A 25,179-nucleotide genomic window follows, 5' to 3' on the forward strand; every position below is an offset into this window, starting at 1 on the left:
GTATGCAGGTCAGGAAGCAACAGTTAGAACTGGACATGGGACAACAGACTGGTTCCAAATAGGAAAAGGAGTACATCAAGGCTGTATATTGTCACCCTGCTTATTTAACTTCTATGCAGAGTGCATCATGAGAAACGCTGGGCTAGAAGAAACACAAGCTGGAATCAAGATTGCCGGGAGAAATATCAATAACCTCAGATATGCAGATGACACCACCCTTATGGCAGAAAGTGAAGAGGAGCTAAAAAGCCTCTTGATGAAAGTGAAAGAGAAGAGTGAAAAAGTTGGCATAAAGCTCAATATTCAGAAAACAAAGATCATGGCATCTGGTCCCATCACTTCATGGCAAATAGATGGGGAACCAGTGGAAACAGTGTCAGACTTTATTTTTTGGGGCTCCAAAATCACTGCAGATGGTGACTTCAGCCATGATATTAGAAGACGCTTACTCCTGTAAGAAAAGTTATGACCAACCTAGATAGTATATTCAAAAGCAGAGACATTACTTTGCCGACTAAGGTCCATCTAGTCAAGGCTATGGTTTTTCCTGTGGTCATGTATGGATGTGAGAGTTGGACTGTGAAGAAGGCTGAGCACCAAAGAATTGATGCGTTTGAACTGTGGTGTTGGAGAAGACTCTTGAGGGTCCCTTGGACTGCAAGGAGATTCAACCAGTTCATTCTGAAGGAGATCAACCCTGGGATTTCTTTGGAAGGAATGATGCTAAAGCTGAACCTCCAGTACTTTGAACACCTCATGTGAAGAGTTGACTCATTGGAAAAGACTCTGATGCTGGGAGAGATTGGGGGCAGGAGGAGAAAGGGACGACCCAGGATGAGATAGCTGGATGGCATCACAGACTCGATGGACGTTAGTCTGAGTGAACTCCGGGAGATGGTGATGGACAGGGAGGCCTGGCGTGCTGTGATTCATGGGGTCGCAAAGAGTCGGACACGACTGAGCGACTGAACTGAACTGAACTGCTCGGTAAAGGAGAAAAAACTAGTGTATATGCAAGTGGGAATGAGGAAGACAAGGACTCCAGAGTCACATACAGTAATATTTAACTATCTAACTGTATGAGAAAGTGAGCATGTCAACATCTTTATAAAGAAGTGTTAGTGAAGTGAAAGTCACTCAGTCATGTCTAACTTTTTGCGACCCCATGGACTATAGAGTTCATGAATTCTCCAGGCCAGAACACTGGAGTGGGTAGCCTTTCCCTTCTCCAGGGGATCTTCCCAACCCAGGGATCGAACCCAGGTCTCCCACATTGCAGGCGGATTCTTTACCAACCAACCTATCAGGGAAGCCAAAGAAAAGTTAAGGCAGATAGTATATTTTCATAAATACGTGTTGCTATCAAAATACCTGTGCGTATCATCATTCTAATAGGTAGTTTCATTCTGTGGTACAGATCTTAGATTTGATACATAAAGACTGATTTCTTATGTATCTTCACAAGTATATCCCCTAGCCCAGGGCAATATCCTCTATTTATCTACAACATTTAGCTGAGTGTGGATCACAGAGGAAGTGCTCAAGGAAAGTCTGTTAAATAAAAACACTTTCAAATCACACAGTCTAACATCACAAAATACAAATACATCACGTACTTTTAAAATGCACAAGGATGCCTATTGGGTATGATTGCATGTGTGTGTGTGTGTGTGTGTGTAAATGAGCACACAGTAAAGACAACTCAAGGTAAAATAACCACACCCTTGAAAATAGTTACATTTTCAGAAGTGTTAGTGTGAAGTCTTTCAGATGTGAATGTAATTCAGATGATTAGCTCCTTCTACATACGATCGACGTCCCCAAATATACTACTGTTGGGTTTATGGCTAGGTAGACAAATGTCTCTGGAGACCGTCCCCCTGTAGCTGACTAGCAAAATCATTAGAAGAGTCAGTCTACACTGTTAGGCTCTTGAAGGCTTTCTCACACCCTTTGTCTCTATTACTTGAGTGAGTATAGCTACCATTAGTTCTGGAACAATCATTTTCAAATTTAACTCTGTTTTCTTTTGTACTCTCCTAACCAATGGTGAAATATATTAACCTTCATATGACTCAATTACATCATAAATCTTAGATGTTTCTGGAATGAAATTAGACAGTTAGGTCACACATCTTGTTTTCCATTATTTTCTGAGTCTGAGTGGAACAAGTCTGAAATTGAGGCATGTAAGATACAAAAGTCTTCTGACCAGAAGTTCCTAAGTTAAAGTTATTTTCTACAAGGTGTGAGCAACTGTCCTGGAGGATTCTGATGTCAGTGAATAAACACTGGGCTGGGAATGGGGACAACACTCTTGACTCATTGGTCAAAAACACATCACTCTCTCTCTTTTTGATTGAAGTGACTCCTAAATAATAGACAGGCCTTTCATTATTATTTTCCTCAGGGAAATTTCCCTCAAGTTTCAAAAGTTCATCCAGGCCTTCTGAGAATGGAAGGTGTGGTGAAATTATACTGGGATGCTGATCTGACAATATAAAAAATGCCTGGGTTTCTATTTCCCATGATCTCTTAGAGGAAGACTCCTTTGGTGGAGAATGGTTGCTCAAGAAGCACTTACTGGCTGAGCTGTTTATAAGCCCTTGCTCCTCCTCGGCTTCACCTGATTTAGAGCTGCCGAGCAGGGTGGCATATTTAACAGAGGGCTGTCTCCTGCTTCCATCCTCACAGGTTATGTCTGTGCTCTCAGCCTCAGAGAACTGAGCACTGCTGCACTGGTCACTAATACAAAGAGAACCTTTTCCAAGATCTGGAGTCGTCAAAAGCAGAGCATCTGTAGTTGTTGGCACCATCTCATCTTTATTTTTCCATGATGTATCGACACTGATATCTTCTGAAATGGTTTCAGGCTCCAAAAGAAGAGGACCAAAGGTCGCTGATTCTGTATGCTTGATAAAAAGATGCTCAAACGTTTCTGGCTAAAAGAAAAGACACATTTTAATCCTCAATTGTATTAATTTCTGTTTTGTTTTGCTTCACTATGATATCATGGAAGAAATGGAAGTGTGAAAGTTAATATGAAAGGACATAAATCAACCATAAACTAATTGATTTTGGACTGAAATAAACAGATCAAAAATCGTAAGGGACAGGTAGTATAAGATACTGTTTAAAACAGGCATGAGAAAGACTTAAATTTGAGTCCTTCCATTTCTATGATCATGGACAAGTACATTAACCTCTCTGCCTTTCAGTTTCCTCATCTGTAAAATTGTGTTCAATATATACCTTGTAGCTTTGTACAAGGAATACATTAGATAGTACCTGAAAGTGCATAGCTCTCAATGGCTTCCCAGGTGGTGCTGGTGGTAAAGAAAACACCTGCCAATGCAGGAGACACAATAGACGTGGGTTCGATTCCTGGGTCAGAAAGATCCCCTGGAGAACGGGATCCAGTATTCTTGCCTGGAAAATCCCATGGACACAGCAGCCTGACAGGCTACAGTCCATGAGGTTTCAAAGAGTCAGATGTGACTGAGAACACTGAAATTCGAAAGTGTTATCTCTAGAAGAATTTCTAATATTGTATAGTAAGTTACACTTCCACAAACTGAAATCTCTTACATCACGTTTAAAAGGTAGATTGATACAAAATCGAATGAGTGGGGCTTCCTTGGTGGTGCAGTGGTAAAGAATCCACGTGCCAATTCAGGAGACACAGGTTCCATCCCTGATCCAGAGAGATCCCACGTGCTGTGGAGCAGCTAAGCCCGCGGGCCACAACTAGTGAGCCTGCACTCTAGAGCCCGGGAGCCACAACTATGCAACCGCTGAAGCCCGCTCACCCTAGAGTGCATGCTCTGCAGTAAGAGAAGCCGCCGCAATGGGAAATCCTGGGCCACAACTAGAGAGCAGCCCCTGCTCACCACAACCAGAGAAAACCCACACAACAGTGAAGACACAGCATAGACAAAAGTGAATAAACAAATTCTTTAAAAAATCAAAGGAGCAATACAACTTGGCTACAGATAGCTAAAATGACTACTCCATGACATAATATAATGACATGAAGGTAAACTATATGTGATCTTATCTACCTTACATCATACTAAAAATCTATTTATGACTATCAGAAAATAAGAACTAAGAATATCTATTTGTTGAAAACAATTAAGGTGAAAGAGATGATCACAGACTTTTAAATAACCATTCCTTATAAATAACTTCACATAAAAATATAAACTATAGGACACGTGGAATGAAGACAAAGATGCAAAACAAATGCACATCGTATTTTTATAAGAACAGTGGTTACATTACAACAACAAACCCTGCTAAGCAGCTACAAGCAAGCATCTATGTGCAAAAAAGCTCAACTCATACAATGTAAACATATTGAAAATATAAATGAAAACTAAACAAAACTGTAGACACAGCAGATTGAAAAATTAACACAACTAAATGAAGTACTATAGAAAATGTGTTCAATTTTATGCTATACATATAATTAAAATTTTGGATTTTGTAATTCTTAACTAATAGAATGAATTCAGATATATTGCTTGAAATAACAATATAATCAACATTCATAATGGCAAATATATTCCATATAAAAAGACAATTCATTTAACATAATGTTGAACTCAATGAAATATATGGGTGATTATAACCATAAAGGAATAAATATACCAAATATAATGGAATAGATTTATACAGAGATTAAAATACTATATAATAACAAATACTGTATTAACACAAAGTTTTCTATTTTTCTATGAACATAATATGTAAAGAGAAAACTATTCCTCTTCTTGTTTTCTTTCTGAGAGAAATACATAATTAAATTTATATAATTTCCTTCAAAAAATTTTTGCTCATTTTATTTTTTCTTAAGGTTACTACTATATATGTATTGATTTTCTTAAAATTTAAATGAACCAAGAAATTAAGATCTACAAATAAAGGAACTACATACTATTAACACTGAAAACAAAAATAAGAGTAGCACATAACATGCAAACTCACAGATGTTCTTCAAATGACATGTTTGACATATTTCATGCCCTCTAAAACTTCATAATTGGTAATTAATCTGTTATACCAAATAATTTACTTCTTCAAATGCATTTGATGAAAGAGTTCACTAATAATGGAAGACAACAACAACAAACACATATCCATATATTATTAAAGTATATCTTATCAATGGGTCACAAACACTTATTAAGAGTATGTTTATTAAAAAAATCATTTCAATTACCATATACATCTAATATTTCAAGATTTTAGAACAGTCTGAGAGCATAATAAATATGTACTCAGCTAGAAGGAATTAATATCCTTCATATTTTCACACTTCAATTTTAAATTCCAATGACATCTTTTAAAAGTCAATGAAGTGGGGAAAGGACACTTTCTTCCTGATTTTTAGTGTTTTTTTTTTTTAACATTCAAATCAAACTGTAAATGAAATCCAAAAGTAAGTGATGCATATGTATCCTAAATTTAAATATTATTTGGGTTAATCAAGCAGAGGCTTTGGTTTATTTATAATGTGAGCAGCATAGCACACAAGGTAATTCATGGCATTAGTGGGGGTCTTTTTTTTCAGGCAGGAAAGTCCTGGGTTTGCTTTGAGCTATTACTAAAAGCTCTAGAGAGCCTCCCTTTTTGCATCACCGCCCACTTCCCTGCCTGCTAGAAGCTTTGGGTGGCTCAGTGTAAATAAATTAAATTGAGTAGAGAATTTCACAAAGATGCCGAATTGGAAGCTGATGTGTTTTCTTATCTGGTCAGCCTGACCTGGATATGTCAGGTCATCCCAAAATGAACTGTAACTTCTACTGGCCTTTGACCAGAACAAACTGTCTTTGAACTGAAATCGAAGTTAGCATTTAGGCCATTTTCAAGGCTAAAATGAAAATTCCCATATGGATCAGAGTTAGATATATATAAGATCTCCAAGACATTATAAAGAATACCCAAATGGTTCAATTTATAGGCTGAAGTGTTTATAAAAGGATATAAAATGGAAATTTTTGGACATAAAATCTAAACTAAAAACTTTTGCTACATTTTATATTTAGAGTCATTGTATTTGCAGTTACAGCATTATCTACTATAAATTTGATGATATCTAATAGATATGTGCTGAGAGCAACAGTCATATTTTTCAATGTTTTATAAACAAACAAAGGACAAATCAAAAGCCAGATATCATAAATACTACTTTTGAGATGACCTGAGAAGTAATCATACATCCAAACTGAACTGGACTGAGATCAATGTCTTGAATTCCAAATTTACCCATCTATTTTAAGTTCTAAACCAACATAATCCACCATATTTTAGTTCTCAATAGTTTCACCAATTTTTTTTAGATTGTCTCCCCTTCTTCAAAATGTAAAAATCTTCTAATACTCTATAGAATGTTGGGAAGCTGGCAGATTGGATTCATCGGAAGTGATCATGATTAGACTTCAAAGAATGTCCGTTCTCTGTTCAGATAAAATAAAACAAAATAAGGAAGCAAAATAAAAAGCCACTCAGAAAGCAAAAGATAAAAGAAATCAAAAAGATGTTCTGTCAGGCATGGGTAGTGGATCATAAATTCTTGTGTTAAACTACAGTAATGCATGTTTTTAAGAAAAGATAACATTTTGAACTAAGATGGTCCCTATGATTTTCTTAATGCGTGCCTTAATATCTAAGGATAGCCTTAGTGATCCCAGAAAAGAAAATCTATAGAGGAATAATAGAATAAATAAAAGCAAAGAAGAACAAAGAGCTGAGAAAATTAAAAGCAAGTGGAAGAAAAAGAACATATATTGAGAATTTGGAACAAGAAAGAGTAAAGTAATAGATCTCTGAAAATAATTTTTTCAATTAAAATAGAGAAGACTTGAAATAGTAAAGAAGAATAAAATTATCATGGTTTTTTTAATCTAGAAAAAAGTTCTAAGAAATCATCTGGTCCACATTTCTCCCTTTTTTATAGACGAAGTGATCAAGGCTTAAAGTTGCACAGCTAACCAAAGTAGAGTGAGGACTCTGAATGTTTCTCTAATCCAGCAATGTCTATAATACAGTGGAAGATGAAAAGATATTTTAAACACAAACAGGGAGGAGAACATGTTCCTTCTTTTGCTTTTTCTATTTGCTGTGATAGATTTGAGCTGATTAATTTATCATCTCTTCTGGTTCATTATGACCCAAGGGCAAATATATAGATATTAAGAAGGACAAGAAAACAGAGAAAATGGAAATCATGTTTTAGGGGACTACATTAGCTCTTTGACACTTCTGCAAGGCTGTTCTAGTAGTTTCAGGGACAATCTGCCTCAGATCCATGAGAACAGTATTAGGAGTTTATCAGTTACTAAGCTTTTTCTTTTGAGAACTAGAACAGGTGGTGTAATCTAGGATAGTCTTTGACTCAAAAGAAAAAAAAAAAATCCATTTGATTTTAGTTTAAACACTCCAAAGTATTTAGGTGGTTAAGTGGGAGTACACTTCGTGGAAATAGTCATAAATGTAGACAACAAAGGAGCAGGGTTAGATCACACACAGACACCTCAAATGTAGATGGTTTGGATTTAGAGGAAGAAACTAACAGATTAGACAAAACCCTAAAGAAAGAGGTTAAAAAAAGTTTTGAATTAGAAGCAAAACAAGGCTATTGACTTACTGCAATATGTTTTCCTACAAGGATTTCAACCTTTGTTTTTTATTTTTATTTTTAACCTATTTCAGAACTTTAAAAAAGATTTTGATTTGTTTCATTTATTTTATTGAAGTATAATTGATTGCAATGCTGTTAAAGATTCTGGTTTTTAAAGTATTGTGAGAAATGGTGTAGGAAAGTATTGTGGTTCAAGATGGCAGTTTGAGCATGCATGTTTCTTTCTTATCTCTGTAGAGGGTCTGTTAGAATGAAAGTGCATGAATAAATCAAATGAGACAATCTGAGAAGGTTAAGAGGGAATGAGATTTCAAATTTCTAATAGATGGAAAACAAGTGGAGGAGCGTAGTAGACCAAAAGAGATGAGATGCAGACTGGAATACCTCCAGGGTGGGCTTTAGCTGAAGAGAAAGACAGTTTGCCCTGCTGCATATAGTGGAGATGGGGGGGAAAGAGAAAAGTGAAAGTGAAAGCTGCTCAGTCATGTCCGACTCTTTGCAACCTCGTGGACTATACAGTCCATGGACTTCTCCAGGCAGGAATACTGTAGTGGCTAGCCTTTCCCTTCTCCAGGGGATCTTCCCAACCCAGGGACTGAACCCAGGTCTCCCACATTGCAAGTGGATTCTTTACCAGCTGAGCCACCAGGGAAGCCCTAGCTGAAGAGAAAGACAGTTTGCCCTGTTGCATATAGAGGAGATCATATATCAATAACCTCAGATATGCAGATGACACCACCCTTATGGCAGAAAGCAAAGAGGAACTAACAAGCCTCTTGATGAAAGTGAAAGAGGAGAGTGAAAAAGTTGGCTTAAAGCACAACATTCAAAAGAACGAAGATCATGGCATCCGGTCCCATCACTTCATGGCAAATAGATGGGGAGACCATGGAAACAGTGTCAGACTTCATTTTCTTGGGCTCCAAAATCACTGCAGATGGTGACTGCAGCCATGAAATTAAAAGACATTTGCTTCTTGGAAGAAAAGCTATGCCCAACCTAGACGGCATATTAAAAAGCAAAGACGTTACTTTGCCAACAAAGGTCCTTCTAGTCAAAGCTATGGTTTTTCCAGTAATCATGTACGGATATGAGAGTTGGACCATAAAGAAAGCTGAACACTAAAGAATTGATGCTTTTGATTTGTGGTGTTGGAGAAGACTCTTGAAAGTCCCTTGGACTGCAAGGAGATCCAACCAGTCAATCCTAAAGGAAATGAGTCCTGAATATTCATTGGAAGGACTGATGTTGAAGCTGAAACTCCAATACTTTGGCCACCTGATGCAAAGAACTGATTCATTGGAAAAGACACTGATGTTGGGAAGGATTGAAGGCAGGAGGAGAAGGGGGTGACAGAGGATGAGATGGCTGATGGCATCACTGACTCGATGGACATAAGTTTGAGCAAGTTCCAGGAGTTGGTGACAGACAGGGAAGCCTGGAGTGCTGCAGTCCATGAGGTTGCAAAGAGTTGGACACGACCGAGTGACTGAACCGACTGAACTGATATAGTGGAGATGGGGGGAGGAGTGAAGAAAAGGCAGGTAAAAACACAGGAAGAAATGAGACCTTTGCCTGAAAACAGGAAATTCTTTACATGGAGTGGGGCTCTTCTACTCCCTCTACTACACATGGAAAAGGCTTCATACTCCCCACACTCAAATTGAAGATTTGTTCTTAAAAGTAATTGAAAATTATCTGAGGAGGAATCCAGCAGCTGAGGAGTATTGGTGTCTATGAGCATGTCTTTCCTCATCTAGCAGAGCCCTTTCTAACCCATTCAGGGCAGCAGTCCCTTTCTTAAATATGAAAGAAAAACAAAGGATTACCACATATGTATGGAAAGTGTGAGATTTTTTAAAAAGCCAAGATAAACAGGAGGAGAATATGATCCTAGCAGAAACAGAGAGTTCAAGGGATAGAAGAAAAGAGAACTTTTAAAACAAAGAATGATCCTCTCAATTTTTATTTTTAGTAAGAAAATACTGCATGCATAAAGTCAGAACAGGATACACTGGAAATGAATAGTTGGAAATTTACAACTATAAAGAGCAAATGTTCAATAGAGGCACTGAAGGAACAGGGTATGGCAAGGATTCAAACATAAAAAAAAAAAGACAAAGAAACAGATATATTAGAGAAGAGATAAGAAGTACAGATCTATGCAGAGGGTCCAACATCCACCTAATATATATTCTAGAATGAGATCCAAAGAAATAAGAGGAGAGGAAGTTATCAAAAAAATAATATAATTTCTTAGAATCGACAGGAGATTGGAATCAAAAGTTTCTTCAAACAAGAACCAAGTTAAATGAAAAAGAATATTCCTAAATAGGTTTAGACCTATCACTAAAATTTTAGAACATCAATAACAGGGATAATATATTAAAAGCAAGAAAACTGCATGATACCAATGAGGAGTAAAAGTCAGAGTGGCACTGGACTTCTCAGAAGTGATATCAGATGCTGGAGGATAAGGCAGGAATTGTCTCAAAGTTTTATTGGAAAGGCTTGTCAACCTAGAACTTGCTATTCAACCAAAATATCAATAAAGGAAGGCACAATAAAAAGAATTTCAGGCTTGGAGAGACTTCAACTTACACAATATTTCCTGGCAGGTTATGTAAGGAGGTAGTTAATCAAAAAAGAGGAAGAAAAAGTGTCTAGAGAACAGTTTTCCACTAGAAACCAGCTTTCCCTTCTCCAGGGGATCTTCCTGACACCAGAATCAAACCAGGGTCTCCTGCATTGCATCCCCCAACTAGAAACCAGTTAAGGGAAAATTCAGAGGGATGGCTTGTAGTAATGTTCAGTTCAGTTCAGTTCGGTCGCTCAGTTGTGTCCGACTCTTTGCGACCCCATGAATCGCAGCATGCCAGAAAAGGCCTAATCCAGATCACAGTAGGAGGATAGAGGATTTCCTGGACAGAGTGCCTGGGGAACAGGTCTCCAGTGAAGACGCACATACAATAACAGCATCCAGAAGGTTAAAAAAAAATATTAAGAAGCAATTAGAAGCTCTACAAAAAGCAAAACAAACACAAGACAAAACATAAAAATTTAAAATGAGGCCAACTAAAATTTGACAAAATTCAGATCAACAGGATGGAGTGTTTCTAAAATATATTTTTAAACTATTTTGTGTCACTGGAACCACAAAGTGTGGTAATACCACATTATATTACTTGGTTCTGCAAGGAACAATATTTATAAACTCATAACAATGAAAATACAGTTTATTGGGTTTTTATATTTTTAAATTAACTCCAGACAAATTATAGCACAGAACATGCTATCGACCCTGACTTAAGTGAAAATGTAAAGTTACAGTTGACAAAGATTGGAAGTGGAGAGAGACATGGAGAGAAAGGTAAGAGTACTAATGTCTTCATTTTAATAAAGGGGGGTGTTCTAAGAAACAGTCTCTATTTCATGGAATAAGAAATGGAGCTCTAGAAGACTATCCTGAGATTATAGACTGATTACTGAAGGAACTGAAAAAAAAAGCGACTAACAATATGATATGGAAATAGCATGAGCGAAGAAGGGGCAAAGAAGTATGTGTATAAGTAAGTCCTCATTACAGCCAGAAATCGCTAAATATTTACATTTCATAATAGCATTTCTTAATTTTAGAAATATAAAGGTGACCTGCCAGAAAAATTAAGAGCAAATGGCTGCACCATTTTAACGTTCATGCTGGCAGTACAGGAAAGTTCCAATTTCTCCACATTCTCACCAACACTTATTACCTGTTGTTTTTATTATACCATCGTAGCTAGCATAAAGTGCTATCTTGTGCTTTTGGTTTACATTTCCCTAAACTTTTCCTAATCACATTGAACATATATTCATTTTTCCTTATTGACTATTTGTACATCTTCTTTGCAGAAATGTCTCTTCGGATTCTTTGCCAACTTTTTTGTGTTAAGATATACATAAAATTTATTATTTCAACTATTTTTAAGTGCACAATTTAGTGGCATTAAGTATATTAAGCAATCCATTGTTAATATGGACTTGATGGGAAGGGTATCAATGTGAGTACAATGAACCTGAGCTTAACCAAGGTTTTCACACCTACAGGCTGTCTGATCAAGACAAGCTGCTGAACCACTCTGTGCCTCAGTTTTGTAATCAGAAAATATAAAGCTATTAGGTCTATGATGAAATTAGATAAAATAATATGAATATGAAAGTTTGGAGCAGATAGTAAATTGTCTTGTCCTCTTTAGAAATATAATGTGAATTATACGGTATTATTTGTCCCCCCAAAAGTACTTTTAGTTAGGAGATTAAAGTAGAAGGTGAGATTTTAAGAAGTTATTGAATTTTAGAAGATTAGATTTTTATCATCAGTAAAACCTTTGAGATTTCATTCTTCTTTACTCTTCAAATATTCCTGATACATTCCCAAAACTGATTTATTCCTGAGTACCTGTTAAGCCAAGTAATAAACTGAGTACCTTGAGGGCTAGTTATGCTTAAAGAATATCTTACAAGATTTTAAAGTCTAATATTTGCAAAAGTTAAAAAAAAAAAAAATCTCAGTCTTACAAACAATGTCATTCACCCACCCTACTTAGAGATTCTTCACACTTTCTCAGTTTACCAGAACCTGGGGACATGCGGGATATTCCTGTCTGTTGCACACGTCTGCCAGGCGATCTGCTCCGGCATGACGCTCCTCTTCAGGGAGCTACATGACACAGCGAGGTAGCGTGTAGGCTAGAGTCACTGACTCAGTCTACATTCTTTTGTGTCCAGCATTTTCTGGAAAATGGAAAAACTTGATGCAGGGTCAAACTACATTTTGCTGAGGTGGGCCGGACCATTTCCCTGCCCTGGTAAACACTTAGAAGCCATTATTCCTGGTGGTTCATAGAGATTTCAGAGCTGACCATTTTGAAGACTGAGTGTTTCAGCTTCTCTGAGACAGTAGGATTGTTATTTCCAGAATTTATATATACTGACACGGTGAAGTGTTTACATTTTTAGTTAGATAAGCACTTCAATTTTTTTTTTTTTTTTTTACAAAATTCCTCTCATATTCAAAGAAAAAAACCTTAATAAATATTGAGGAGAAAATAGTCTCCTTTTTACTCTTTGTCTTTTAACCTCCCTATTTTCAGTTTGTGAATGTGCTAAGGTGCTTCCTACCATAGGGCTTTGTTTTCACAGGTGGTCTTGCCTGGGCTCTCACCCTCCCCCACAAATCCTACTTGATCACTGTTCATCTTCCAGATCTTAACTCAACTGTCACTTTCTTACCTTCACTCACTCACCACCCCCATCCCACATAATACACTCAGCACACTGGGTCCCTTTATTTCAAAACATGTTTATCATTATTAGTGTTCGTAATGTTATCATAATATATATTATATATAACACACATAGTCATTTCAGTTATAAACTGATTAATCTTATCTTTCCCATAGACTGTACACCCCAAGAGTTTGTATTTTCCCACCATTTTAACCCCAACGCCTAGATGAGTGACTGGCATTAGAATAAGTATTCAATAAATATCTCTTGAATAAATGCATGGAATGAATTAATGATTGAATTATAAATGAATAAACAATTTTAGAGAGAGAAAAGAAGACAAGCTCATTCTATACTGCTTTTAACCAGTCATTCCTCTATGACCTCCCCTGTCACTGCCTAGATGGTCAGAACGATATCTTAAAAACTGTTTTCCCAGAGCCTAGCAACATCCTAGACTTACATGTAAATACTCATTCTCATTATGTGCTTGTTGAACAAAGGAATGAATGAATGAATGACAAATAAATTATACACGGCTGAAATGTCACTATTACTACAATAAATGTCACTGTAAGAATTCATAATGGAAGAGAAAGAAGAGGAATAAATATTTTACTAACTGAAAAAATCATCAGGTCTGTTTTAATGAAAGGAGATTCTGTGGCTTATAGTAAGGGCATAGCTGAGAAGTGTATGGGTGTGGGGCTGGTTAGATCCAGGCAAAGTGAAGTTTCTGTAAAGATAATGTATGCATGTAAGTATGTGAAACTACAGTGCTACCGTGTCTGAAGATAAAACACCATCTCTTCTGCTGAAAGATGACAATTTAGTTGCTTGCATTGTTTTGCCCACAATATTACTTATTTTGTTCACTCACTTGTTCATTGGTAAACTGTAGAGCAGTGATTTTGTTATTGCAAATCATATTCATTAGTATGTGAATGAAGTTAGAGGGTTGTAACCAGTATTTTTTAAATGAAATAAAATTTTGAAGATAGAGAGCACTGCAAATGCATATTATTTATATCTATACATTTACTAGGTTGCAAGGTAAAGCATATTTCTCATCAAGGGTCATGGTCAAAAAAAAAGGAAAGCCAGAGAGAACAATTACTAATAGAATAGGCTTAAAAATCAGACAAATTAGTAAACTAAGTCAGACTCTAAAACAAGTTACCTAACCAGTATAAGCTTTAGGTTTTTTCCTTCTATAAATGGAGATGCTAATACTTATTCCGTGGGGTAACTGAAAGAATAACAATGTAAAACATGTAAATATGCAATATAGTGATAATTTATTGAGACACTACTATTTGGAAATATCATCTTCTTTACTCCCTGAAACAATTCAATGAGTTAAGTTCTATTAAACCTCATTTTACAGGAGAGGAAACTAAGATACCAAGAATTGAAATAAAAATCTTAATGAATGCAAGAATATGTATCTCAATGATCTGCACGTAAGTAAATGGACATATGATAAGATATCAGCATTTTGTTAATTCTTTTGTTAATCTTGACTTTAGTATTTCGCATTTAGAAAGAGGAGCTCAATAATGCATGTGGTCTTAAAATACAGCCCTAGAACTCAGAACATACTTCACAATAAATAATGAAATGCTCTGGAAACTTAGAGGGGGCAGAATTTCTTCTGAACTACATTTGTTCACAGAAGGTTTGGGGAAAGAAGAGCTTAGAGCAAACTCTTCACTGACGTAGAGGGGTCTGTAGAGATGAGAGAAATAGTGTCAGCATGACTAAGGCCCATGGACAGGAAAAATGGAATATATAAGTTGATAACAGATTGTAGAGAGAAGTCATTGAGAGCCAGCTTAAAAGGACTATACTTGATCTTGTAGCTAAAAAGAAACCACTGAAGACGTGTAACAGTGACTACAATGACACAATTATTGAGACTGAATAACCCCCATATGATTATTGTTCGAAACACCATTTAGATATTTTGCCATAAAAACTGAATTCTATTTTCCCAGGTAGAAAGCCAACCCTGCTTCAAGGGAAACTTGGGAAATTAATGATGTATTTGTTAAATTCTAGAGTTTTCTGAGAAAATCTATTATAGACATAAGTGCAAATTATTAGAGTTGACTAATTGTTTCCTAAGTAGCTTGAAAGGAACTATCTTCATAAATGTAAGCTTTACTATGATAATTGCATTTTCAGATTGTGGTCTTTCAGGAAAAGATTATGTAGTTTTTAATTGATTTAAGTAATTATGAAGATAATTACAAGGGTTAAAAATATTGATTCTAGCCTTTTCCAAAGGACAATCAATTTATACCCAAAAGTATATACAAATATTTGTTCTCGATCAGATTTGACCCTAACATTCTAATATTTGTTTTATGATATACTATGACACAGAAGAAAGGTATGTATATTGTTAATTCAGATGATAAACTTTCTATTGAATTTTGTTTTGTCCTGGTTTCAAATCCCTGCATCTTCCTATCCATGAAAATAAATAACAAATTAGACAGATTCATATTAAGATGAATTGAATAAAATAAAATTTAAACCTTATCCTTAAAAAAAAAGTTTTGAACCTTAAAAATGTTTGAAGTTCTAAAAGATCTACAGCATCTAAAATGAAATATTATATACTTGGTGTTAAAAAAAAAATTGAAAAAAGGACCTTCTGAAAATTAAGTCCTTGTGCCCAGGAACAGTTCTTGGGGTTTGGAACATCTTCCCAAAACAACTTTTTCATTCTACAAAGAATAAACAAGGCATTAGAATTAGAGAACATTCACATTGAAAATGTTAACAGTTAATAAGCGAACAACTAGAAACTAAGTCTACCAAACTGGTTATGCCACAGTAGGATCAAATTTACTTTCATATGTTATCACAGGAAGATTTCTACCAACCTTATGTCTAGACCAAAGCTAATGATCACTATAATATTAATTAAAAAATAGCTAACATTTATTGAAAACTGTATGCCTAGCCCTGTGCTAAATACTTTGCACAGGCCCCATCAGCTCACTTGATTGGAAGATAAATTCAGATTCTAAAATCACTTTTCCCTCTTCACTGCTAGAAGACAAAAATTTCTGTAGAGATTTGCCACATGTGAAATAACCTCAATGGTCTGGACCTCTCAGCACAGAGTGATTGGGCACATAAAGAACCATTCAAGCAGCTCAAATGAGACAGAATGGAGCCACACAGTGCTAAAATTTAAAAAGCAGAATGCCTACTAACCATAAGTGAATTGACTGTTCCAGATAAATTTTCGCAACTGAAAGTCCTCAACCTAGATTTACAATTCTGAAAGCCATTCCTGTCACCTCTAAGAATACACTGCCTAGGCTTTTCTGTTATAAGCTTGTTATTTCATGAATGTATATACATTTGTTAAAAATCTAATTTCTTCCCTGAGGCTTATGTGTGCTAGCAAAATGCAGTGTGGATTCCTGAAATAAGGAATCCTTTTTCTTCTTATGCCATCTTATTGTATACTGAATACATATAAAATATTTAGCATATTTTAGTGTTTCTGATTTGGGTTTAAAATGGTTTCAATATGCTCGAGATTTTTAACACCACATACAATACCTTTGATGCGATACTGACAATGTTCCAAGCAATAAGATTGAGGAGGAGATTATTATTGGCACGATTACATATAGATCTGCATCATGCTGGTGTTTTTCATCATCTGAAAAAGAAAAAATTCACACAACTCAGAGTCTTGAGGAAGTAATATCTTTCTGTATCAAAAATCATAACAGACCTTTTTTCTGATTTCATCATCAATCTGAATGACCTTTAAAGATACCAAAATCAGAAAGTTTTGATCGTAAAATAATTACTATTTTGTTCAGAACTATGCTTCTCGTAATGCAGTAAATTATGCTTCTCGTAATGTAGCAAAACATTTTCTCAAAAATATTTATTTGCCAGCTCTCTCCATCTGATCACTTTTCAATTATATGAATCAAAGTATCAATTAAAGTTGTTGTGATGGCTCTATGCGCCAGTCATCTGCTTCTGGAGAAGGCATTCTACAAGACCCATCAACTTCTATCTTGCTCACTTCAGACACATTGACTTCTTTGTTGCTTCTTGGACCACCAAGCATGCTCACTCTTCAGGGTCTTTGCACTTGCTGTCCCCTTGTTCAAATGTTCTTCCCCTTTGTCCTTGCAGAACTTATCACCTTCTTAGATAAAAAGACCATCGTTTTTGGCCATCATTACTGCTCAGACAGTAAAGAATATGCCTGCAGTGTGGGTAGACATGGATTCAATTGCTGAATTGGGAAGATCCCTTGGAGAAGGAAATGGCAACCCACTCCAGTATTCTTGCCTGGAAAATTCCATGGACAGAGGAGCCTGGTAGGCTACAGTCCATGGGGTCACAAAGAGTAGGATATGATTGAGCAACTCACACATACACTAAAGTACCACATTTTAACTCTATCCCTTCATTTTACTTTTATTTTAATTTCATAGACTTATTTCTATATGACACTATATTATTTGTTTATTGTCTGTCATTTGAGTATGGAGTTTAAGCTCCATTTAGGACACAGACTCATGTTCAATATTCAATCCCCAATGCTTAGAACACTGTTCAATATATATTTGTTGAACAGTACATGAATGAAGTTATATATAATTATTTTACTTCTAAAACCAAGTAAAATATTTCTCTCTTGAAACTTCATTATTGGGTCGCTTCGATTTTAAAACAACTTGTAAAATAATAGTAAAATCAAAATCTTCCCACTCCAAGTACAGTAAGATGAATCAGAAATATGACACCCAGTGAATTTTTTTCTATACCTGTCTCTCCAGTTTTATTTTCAGAAAAATTTTCCTTTTGAAGATGTTGAAAATTTAAAGACTCCATAAGTATGTCAAAGCTTATTGTTTGGGGTAGGTGTGTTTATATTAATTGTGCAGCAAATTAATATTTTTTCAATTAACCTTTATGATGATATATTTTGTGGCATAGGTGAGTATTTCCATTTTTGTTTCCATCAACTTTATGATGTGAAGGGCAGACTCATTAGAAAAGATTCTGACGCTGGGAAAGATTGACAGCAAGAGGAGAAGGGGGTAACAGGATGAGATGATTGGATGGCATCACTGACTCAGTGGACATGAGTTTGAGCAAACTTTGGGAGACAGTGAAGGACAAGGAAGCCTGGCGTGATGCAGTCCATGGGGTTGCAAAGAGTTAGAGACAACTTAGCGACCAAACAACAATCAACTTTCTACCCAATATGAGACTGAAAGTGTTACTTACCAATACAGGAACACAGTATCATGCCTGATTATTCTTAATGACACCTTGGAACCATATACCCTTAACACAGTCACCCATGACACCTCTACAGAAGACTCTGGGCTCTTCCATGATTCCATCAGAAAGAGAATAATCAGATGGCAGCATTGTTGCTAACTAAGAAAGAAACCACATATCTGTGTAGAAGGAAACTAAAAGTAAAAATTTTTACCTTGAGTAAAACTATTAATTATCTTCGGTTTCCCTACTCCTTCCGTAAATATTGGGTAAAGACTGAACTGATACTTCTCAATGGGGATAAAATGATCTGAGGAGAAAAAATATTTTAAAAAGTCATCCCTACTGAATTAATATTAATGAGTGAAATATATATAAAAATTTTAAGTGACTCATCTTTTCATGCATATAAAATTGATGATTTATGGATTGAAACTGGATTGAAAACTGATGACTGCTATCTATGGGCTGAAATATAACTGGGGAGTTTCAAAGACAATCTGAGCACTCTAAACTCTCCTAGTAACACCAACAATTTTCCAAATAATATTTTAAAAATCCTACCCAGAGATAGAAAATTTCAATTTTTCAAAGGCGTGTCCCAGCGACAGTCAGTTTGTTCAAGTTCGGGCTGTATGAGCTGTTCCTTTTCCCTTTCCTGGACACTCTGCTCTACCTCTTTTCCCACCAGATCAAAGCCAGCAATATTCCCTTTCCATAGGAATTCAGTTTACTCAGCTTCCCTATTCAAGGGAGTTGGGAGATTAAAGTCTTAGGAGATCCTATGTAAAGAATTTGGGAATGGGGACCAGGAATCTTTGTACATATCCAGGTGTCTAGATCTATGGAAGATGACCATCTCCATAGCAAAGCTCAAAACGGATCTATTGGTGATCTATCATTTTCACAAATGCTAATGACACACAAATATTACTCCACAAGAGATAAATCCCTTTGAAGCACAGAGTAACCACCTGGACAATAATAGCAATAATGAACTGAATTTAGTTCTCCATCAGTCATTTGTTTCTCTTTACTCTGACGCTCAATTCTAGGGTCTTTGGAATGAAAAGTATGAGCCTTTGGGATGACATTGTAAATAGTACTATGGCAATCCTTAGCTTCCCTGCTTAAAGGTTACTCAGACTTGGAGACTCTGTACTGTGCACTTACATTTTGTACTTCATTCACCTTACAGGGTAACTGGTCTACTTTTGGGAAATTATTAATCAGACCTTCAGCCTGGCCCTCCCACTCATTGCTAGTGATGTCATAAGTTGGTATACAATTTGGGAAAACAATTTGGCAGTAGATATCAAAAGCTGTTAAAACTCATTTTTTTTAAAAAAAAGGTTAAACTGGAAGCAACATAAATGTCCTCAAATAAATAAATGGTTAACTATACTTTGTAGTAAAATGCTATATAATCATTAACAATGGTTACAGGATTGGGGATAAAATAGAAACATGTTTGTGATATATCAAAGGAACCAACCAGAAGAAAAGTTATAAATGATACAATATGATTACAACTATAGATATTTAAGTGAAAAACAAATAAAATAGAATTAAATGCTGGTGACAAGGTGACAGAATTAAAGGTAATAAGACATATTATCTATATTTTTGAAGTTTTCATTAACTGTGTTATTTGAATTAATAATCTGTAGGGTCATATTAACCCATAGGAAAAACTTATCAAAATACAGTAAGCTTACCATGGACATAATACTTCTTAACAGAGGAAGGGATTCTAAGCCATTTAATTTCACTGTCTTCATTAAGAATTTTCCACTCAAGAATAAAATACATCAGATTGTAATCACTGGGTGACAGCATCCAGGAAAGAATTACACAAGTGCTGTTTAAAGGGTAAGCACTGAGGGACTGCACGATATTTACTGAGGGGAAAAGAAGGAAATTTATTTTTAACTTCAAAATTAATGAACATCTCCAAATTGTCTTTAGGAACAGAAAACTTAGTGAAAAAGGAAGAAGGAAGAGAAAGCAGATATTTACACAAATAAATATAAAACATGGCAATTATTTTTGTATCACATAAGTCATATAAGCAGAGAGATGTGGAAATATATGCTATTGATAAATAAGATTCTACCTAAAATCCAAAAAAGAGATTTTTGGACATGGTCAAAAGACGTTCTCTTCTATAGTAATGTACAAGCCTATTAATCATCCTAAGTCCCCCCAACTCTTCTCTCCCACTGATGGAATCATGCTTTCAAAGCACAAAACTGATCATTTTAACACCTTCTGCACAGAGTCCCACTTCAAAGCCTCCAGACTTCCACAAGTGAGAGCAAAATTCTCATCATGCCTACAATGCCCTAAGGGCCATGTCTCAGCACGTCTGTCGGCTTTTCTGCGTGCGCACGCGCACACACACAAACACATGCCCCTGATGTCCTCCTTCACGTCCTCTCCTGGACCGCAGGATTTCTGGCCAGACTGTTCCTCTCTCAAGGGAGCTCTTCTTCCCACCTTTCATGGAAGTTCAGTTTCTATACCGCATCCTCAAGAAAACCTCTTAGACCCTCAATACTAGTTTAGGCTCTTATTTTTTTTCTTTTATAAAATTATATTCCTTTCCTAGGAACATGCATCTCAGTTTGTAAATAGGCATTAACTTATATGATTATTTGATTAAAGTCATCTATTGAACTCTGTGAGATCATTATAATTTTACCCACATTGGAATTTCTACCATCTAGCATAGTGAAGCATTAAACAAGTATTTCTATTAATAGAACATATTGATTGAGAATATTTTTAGTGTAAAATACAGTGCAAATGCTGTGAAACTTACATAAAGTTTACACTATATGTACATAAGTAATCACAATACAAGGCAGGATATAAAATACCATAGAAAAGGTAGAAAGTATTCTGAGAACTAAAAAATAGGATAGGACACATCTAAGTAAAGCAATAAGCAAATATTTCAGGAAGGTACATGATTAGTAGAGGGAAGTGAAATTTGAATTTTTCATTAAAAATTGTACTTTGCATATACTATACAAGATACAAGATCCTATATAAAGTTGTTCTTAATTCCTTGATTAATCAAATATATCAAAATTAATAAAAGAGGGTTCATCACATATTAAATGAAATACAAGTTATTTTCAAATCTAAGCAATTACTTGTACCTATCTAATGTTATACTATCACATATATATATGTAGTATATATGACACACACATGTGTATTTTACCTAGTAATATATGTGTGTGTATATATATGGACACATTATATGCATATGTATATACGTATATAAAGAGAGAGAGAGATTCATTCACCTACAACCTGCACTGGCCCAGAATTTTTAAGTTAGATTTATCAGAACATTCACATTTATTATAGTACTAGTTCAACAATGTCCTACCATATGAAAACCCAAGACCACATCACATAATCAGGATATACTCTTACACTATTTTTTAGACAAAACAGAGATAAAAGGTAAAAAAGAGACTGATTCAGAGAATCGTAGGCTTCTTGGAAGATCATTTAGAATGGGAGGGGTTTGAAAGATTAAATATTAAAAGGAGCACAGGTTTAATACCCTATACCTTTTCTTACCTTTACTGATAGACCGTGATAATGTTAAATTAAAATTTGCAGAAGAAGCACCAATTGAATTGATGGCCAGAACCATAACAGAATGTGCTTGCTCTGTCCAAAGGAAAGTGAGTTTAGTGTGATTTCCCACATCTTCCAGCCACGTTCCATTGTGGGAAGTATGATGTTTTACCACATATCTTCTTACACTGCACAATGAGTCATTTTTCATCAGGGGCTACAGTAAACATAAAAGTTGATTAGCTGAAGGGCTACAGTGCTTTTTACACCAGCCGAGCTCCTGGAACTCTGATTAAACATTTCCCTTTGGTAGGCAGGGGCCAGACCAGAGCAAGCCCTGATGAATTCAAGGCTGAATTGTGGGCTGCTGACAGTCTCCCTGAAGCTGTCTGGGTGACTATGGAACATGGGAAACTTGTTTTCTCCTTATGGCTTTTGTTTTTTCTTTAAGACTCAGAGAATAAATCACTTGAAGATAATGAAGTTTGGATATAAACAGGATACTTTTCTCCCAGGAAGTTTCACTCTAATTTTAGAGAAAAGAAAGACTAATAGGGAGTTGACAGTTTCTTCATCTAAAAAGCAAAAAAAAAAAAAAGGAATAACCCTCTGTTTCTGTAAAGCAGCAATGAGAAAGAGCTGAAAAGAAATTAATCACCACTTCTATCAATCTTAGTAAGACTGGTCATTTTTTTCCTTCCCATGACATGCTGACACTACAAGTCACAGAGAGCATCAGGACAGTGTACAAGGCACCCCAGAACGTCTGTCCTGTAGTTAAAAAAAATCATACCAGGTCACCGAGACACCAGTGTAAAATACATCCTTAGTACAATTCTATCCTTCCATCCTACAGAGCATTAACAATACATCCCACTTTCCCCATCACCTTCACCTGTTTCAGGTAAGATTTAAGTGCTACTAATACCTTGTCAACCTTTAGAATGCTTGACACTATACAACAGACTAGAGCAGTGCTTCTCATTTTTTTGTCATTGAGATTCTTCTTCTAAGTCAGAAATTGAGAAACATAAATACAAACACACATAACTATATCCCTGCAGGTCTTAGAAGAACCTGGGTAGGTGGTGAGAAGATATTAGCAGCCACTGCAAGAAATAAGGGCTTCCCTGGTGGTTCAGACGGTAGAGTATCCGCCTGCAACATGGGAGACCTGGCTTCAAACCCTGGGTTGGGAAAGTCCCCTGGAGGAAGGCATGGCAACCCACTCCTTGCCTGGAGAATCCCCATGGACAGAGGAGCCTGCCAGGCTACAGTCCATGGGGTCACAAAGAGTTGGACACCACTGAGCGACTAAGCACAGCACAGCAAGAAATAAATGAAAAATCATACAAATGTTGCATTTTGTTTTTAAACAATCTGTCAGTTTTCATATACAAATGTTTACTTTTGTAACCCTCAAATAAAATTGATGATAGACTTCCTTACTTTCTAGTCCTGCAAGTTACTCTAGGCTCATCTTGTATATTTCCTGCCCCAGACCTATTACCAAGCATTTTTTCACAGAGCCTTAGTTTCTTTATTGGAGAAGAGTATTAGAAACAAATCTGAGAGTGTTGCTTACTACCAGAATATGGCTTTCTCAGTTGACAGATGAAGGAAATGCATATGTGTGTGTACTATATCTATACACACACATATCTAGGAAAATTTCTCCATCAATAGCCAGACAAAAGATGAAAGAGAACTATGATTACAGGTTGTAATGGAAACATAATTAACCTAACAATATAAAATAATTACATACAATTTAGGGGGTTAAGTAGAGTGATATGGTAAGTGGAAGTGTATGCATGCATATGTTTTCATCCGCCCAGCCAGTTTGTCTTTTGGTTGGTGCATTTAATCCATTTACATTAAGGTAATTATTGATATGTATGATCTATTACCATTTTCTTAATTGTTTAGGGTTTATTTTGTGTAGGTCTTTCCCTTCACTTGTGATTCCTACCTAGAGAACCTCTTTTATCATTCGTTATAAAGTTGACTTGATAGTGCTGAATTCTCTTAACTTTTGCTTGCCTGGAAAGCTTTTGATTTCTCCATCAAATCTGAACAAGAGTCTTGCTGAGTATTCTTGGTTGGAGGTTCTTCCCACTGAAAATTTCTAGGTGAATCTATCTGTATCCATATTAAGCTAAACATGAGTTCATACCCTAATCCATTACCACATGGATCATTCTTTGCTTATCTATAATCAATTAAACAGTAACAAACTTGAGTCCTTCTTACCACCCATCATCCAATACTTAATTGTTCAATTCCAATTTATATATCTAATGACACCAAAACTGTTAACCCATACCTTGTGAGAAAAATGACTTTACCAACTAGAATACAGTGATTATGCACAGTTCCTTTTGACTTTATTCTTAAGAATCTACTCATTAAAAAGGTTGCCTAGGCCTGGACCTTTTTGGCCCAACTCCTTCAGTAAGGTTGTTTCATATACTTGTAGTACTGTTAGATTCTCTCGTTGCAGCCTGAACTCCATCCTAGGATTCTCCAACCTCCAATGATTTATCTTTAATTTGCATACATTAAAGTTTTCTCTTTATGCTATAAGGTTTTATGAATTTTGAGAAATACACAAGGCTGCCGTCTATGGGGTCACACAGAGTCGGACATGACTGAAGCGACTTAGCAGCAGCATCAGCATGTACTCACTAGGACCATATTATACCAAATAGTTTCACCATCATAAAAAATCCCCTGTTCTTCACCCATTCAAACCTTTCCCCATCAACCAAACACCTGGAAACCATTGATCTTTTTGCTGTCTCTATAGTTGCATCTATCTTTTCTTGAATGTCATCCAAGTAGAATCATAATGTAGCCCTTTACACAGGCTTCTAGCACTTAGCAACATTCATTTAAGACTCATCCATATCTTTTGGGGCTTTATATTCTTTTTATCACTGATTATTGCCAGGCAGCACTAGCGGTAAAGAACCCGCCTGCCAATGGTAAAAAATGCAGGTTTGATCCCTGGGTCAGGAAGATCCCCTGGAGGAGGGCATGGCAACCCACTCAACTCATTCTTTTCCAGAGAATCCCATGAACAGAGGAGCCTGGTGGGCTACAGTCCATAGCGTTACAAAGAGTCAGACAGGATTGTAGAGACTTAGCACACACACGCATTATTCCATTATATGAAAGTGCCAAATTTTTTTATAAGAATCTATCAAACTATATTCCAAAGTGGTTGTACAATTTTGCATTACCGCCAGCAAAGAATAAAAGTTCCCATTGCTTCACATTCTAGTCAGCAATTTATTATGAGTTTTTTGGATTTTAACCATCCTAAAAAGTATGTAGTATATCTCATTGTTTGTTCTAGTATGGATTTCCCTAATGACAAATGA

The 25,179-nt window shown here is 36.0% G+C and overlaps 1 protein-coding gene across 2 annotated transcripts in view; it reads right to left on the reverse strand.

Annotated features, from left to right (window-relative positions):
• Nucleotides 1-2,114: 2,114 nt before the first annotated feature.
• LEPR (leptin receptor) overlaps nucleotides 2,115-25,179 on the reverse strand; it is a 75,164-nt gene continuing 52,099 nt past the window's right edge. Inside the window, exons 13-18 of one of the 2 annotated variants that reach the window (XM_068964098.1) lie at nucleotides 21,794-22,010; nucleotides 19,912-20,094; nucleotides 18,408-18,503; nucleotides 16,499-16,601; nucleotides 15,573-15,648; nucleotides 2,115-2,942 (exon numbers count right to left, since the gene is read on the reverse strand). In XM_068964098.1, the coding sequence (XP_068820199.1) occupies nucleotides 2,115-2,942; nucleotides 15,573-15,648; nucleotides 16,499-16,601; nucleotides 18,408-18,503; nucleotides 19,912-20,094; nucleotides 21,794-22,010 (1,503 nt within the window). Of the gene's footprint in view, nucleotides 2,943-4,773; nucleotides 6,462-15,572; nucleotides 15,649-16,498; nucleotides 16,602-18,407; nucleotides 18,504-19,911; nucleotides 20,095-21,793; nucleotides 22,011-25,179 lie in introns of those variants that run through there. The other variant, XM_068964099.1, reaches the window with a different exon arrangement.

Source organism: Capricornis sumatraensis, chromosome 2 (genome assembly GCF_032405125.1).
Source record: "Capricornis sumatraensis isolate serow.1 chromosome 2, serow.2, whole genome shotgun sequence".
Lineage (NCBI taxonomy): Eukaryota > Metazoa > Chordata > Mammalia > Artiodactyla > Bovidae > Capricornis > Capricornis sumatraensis.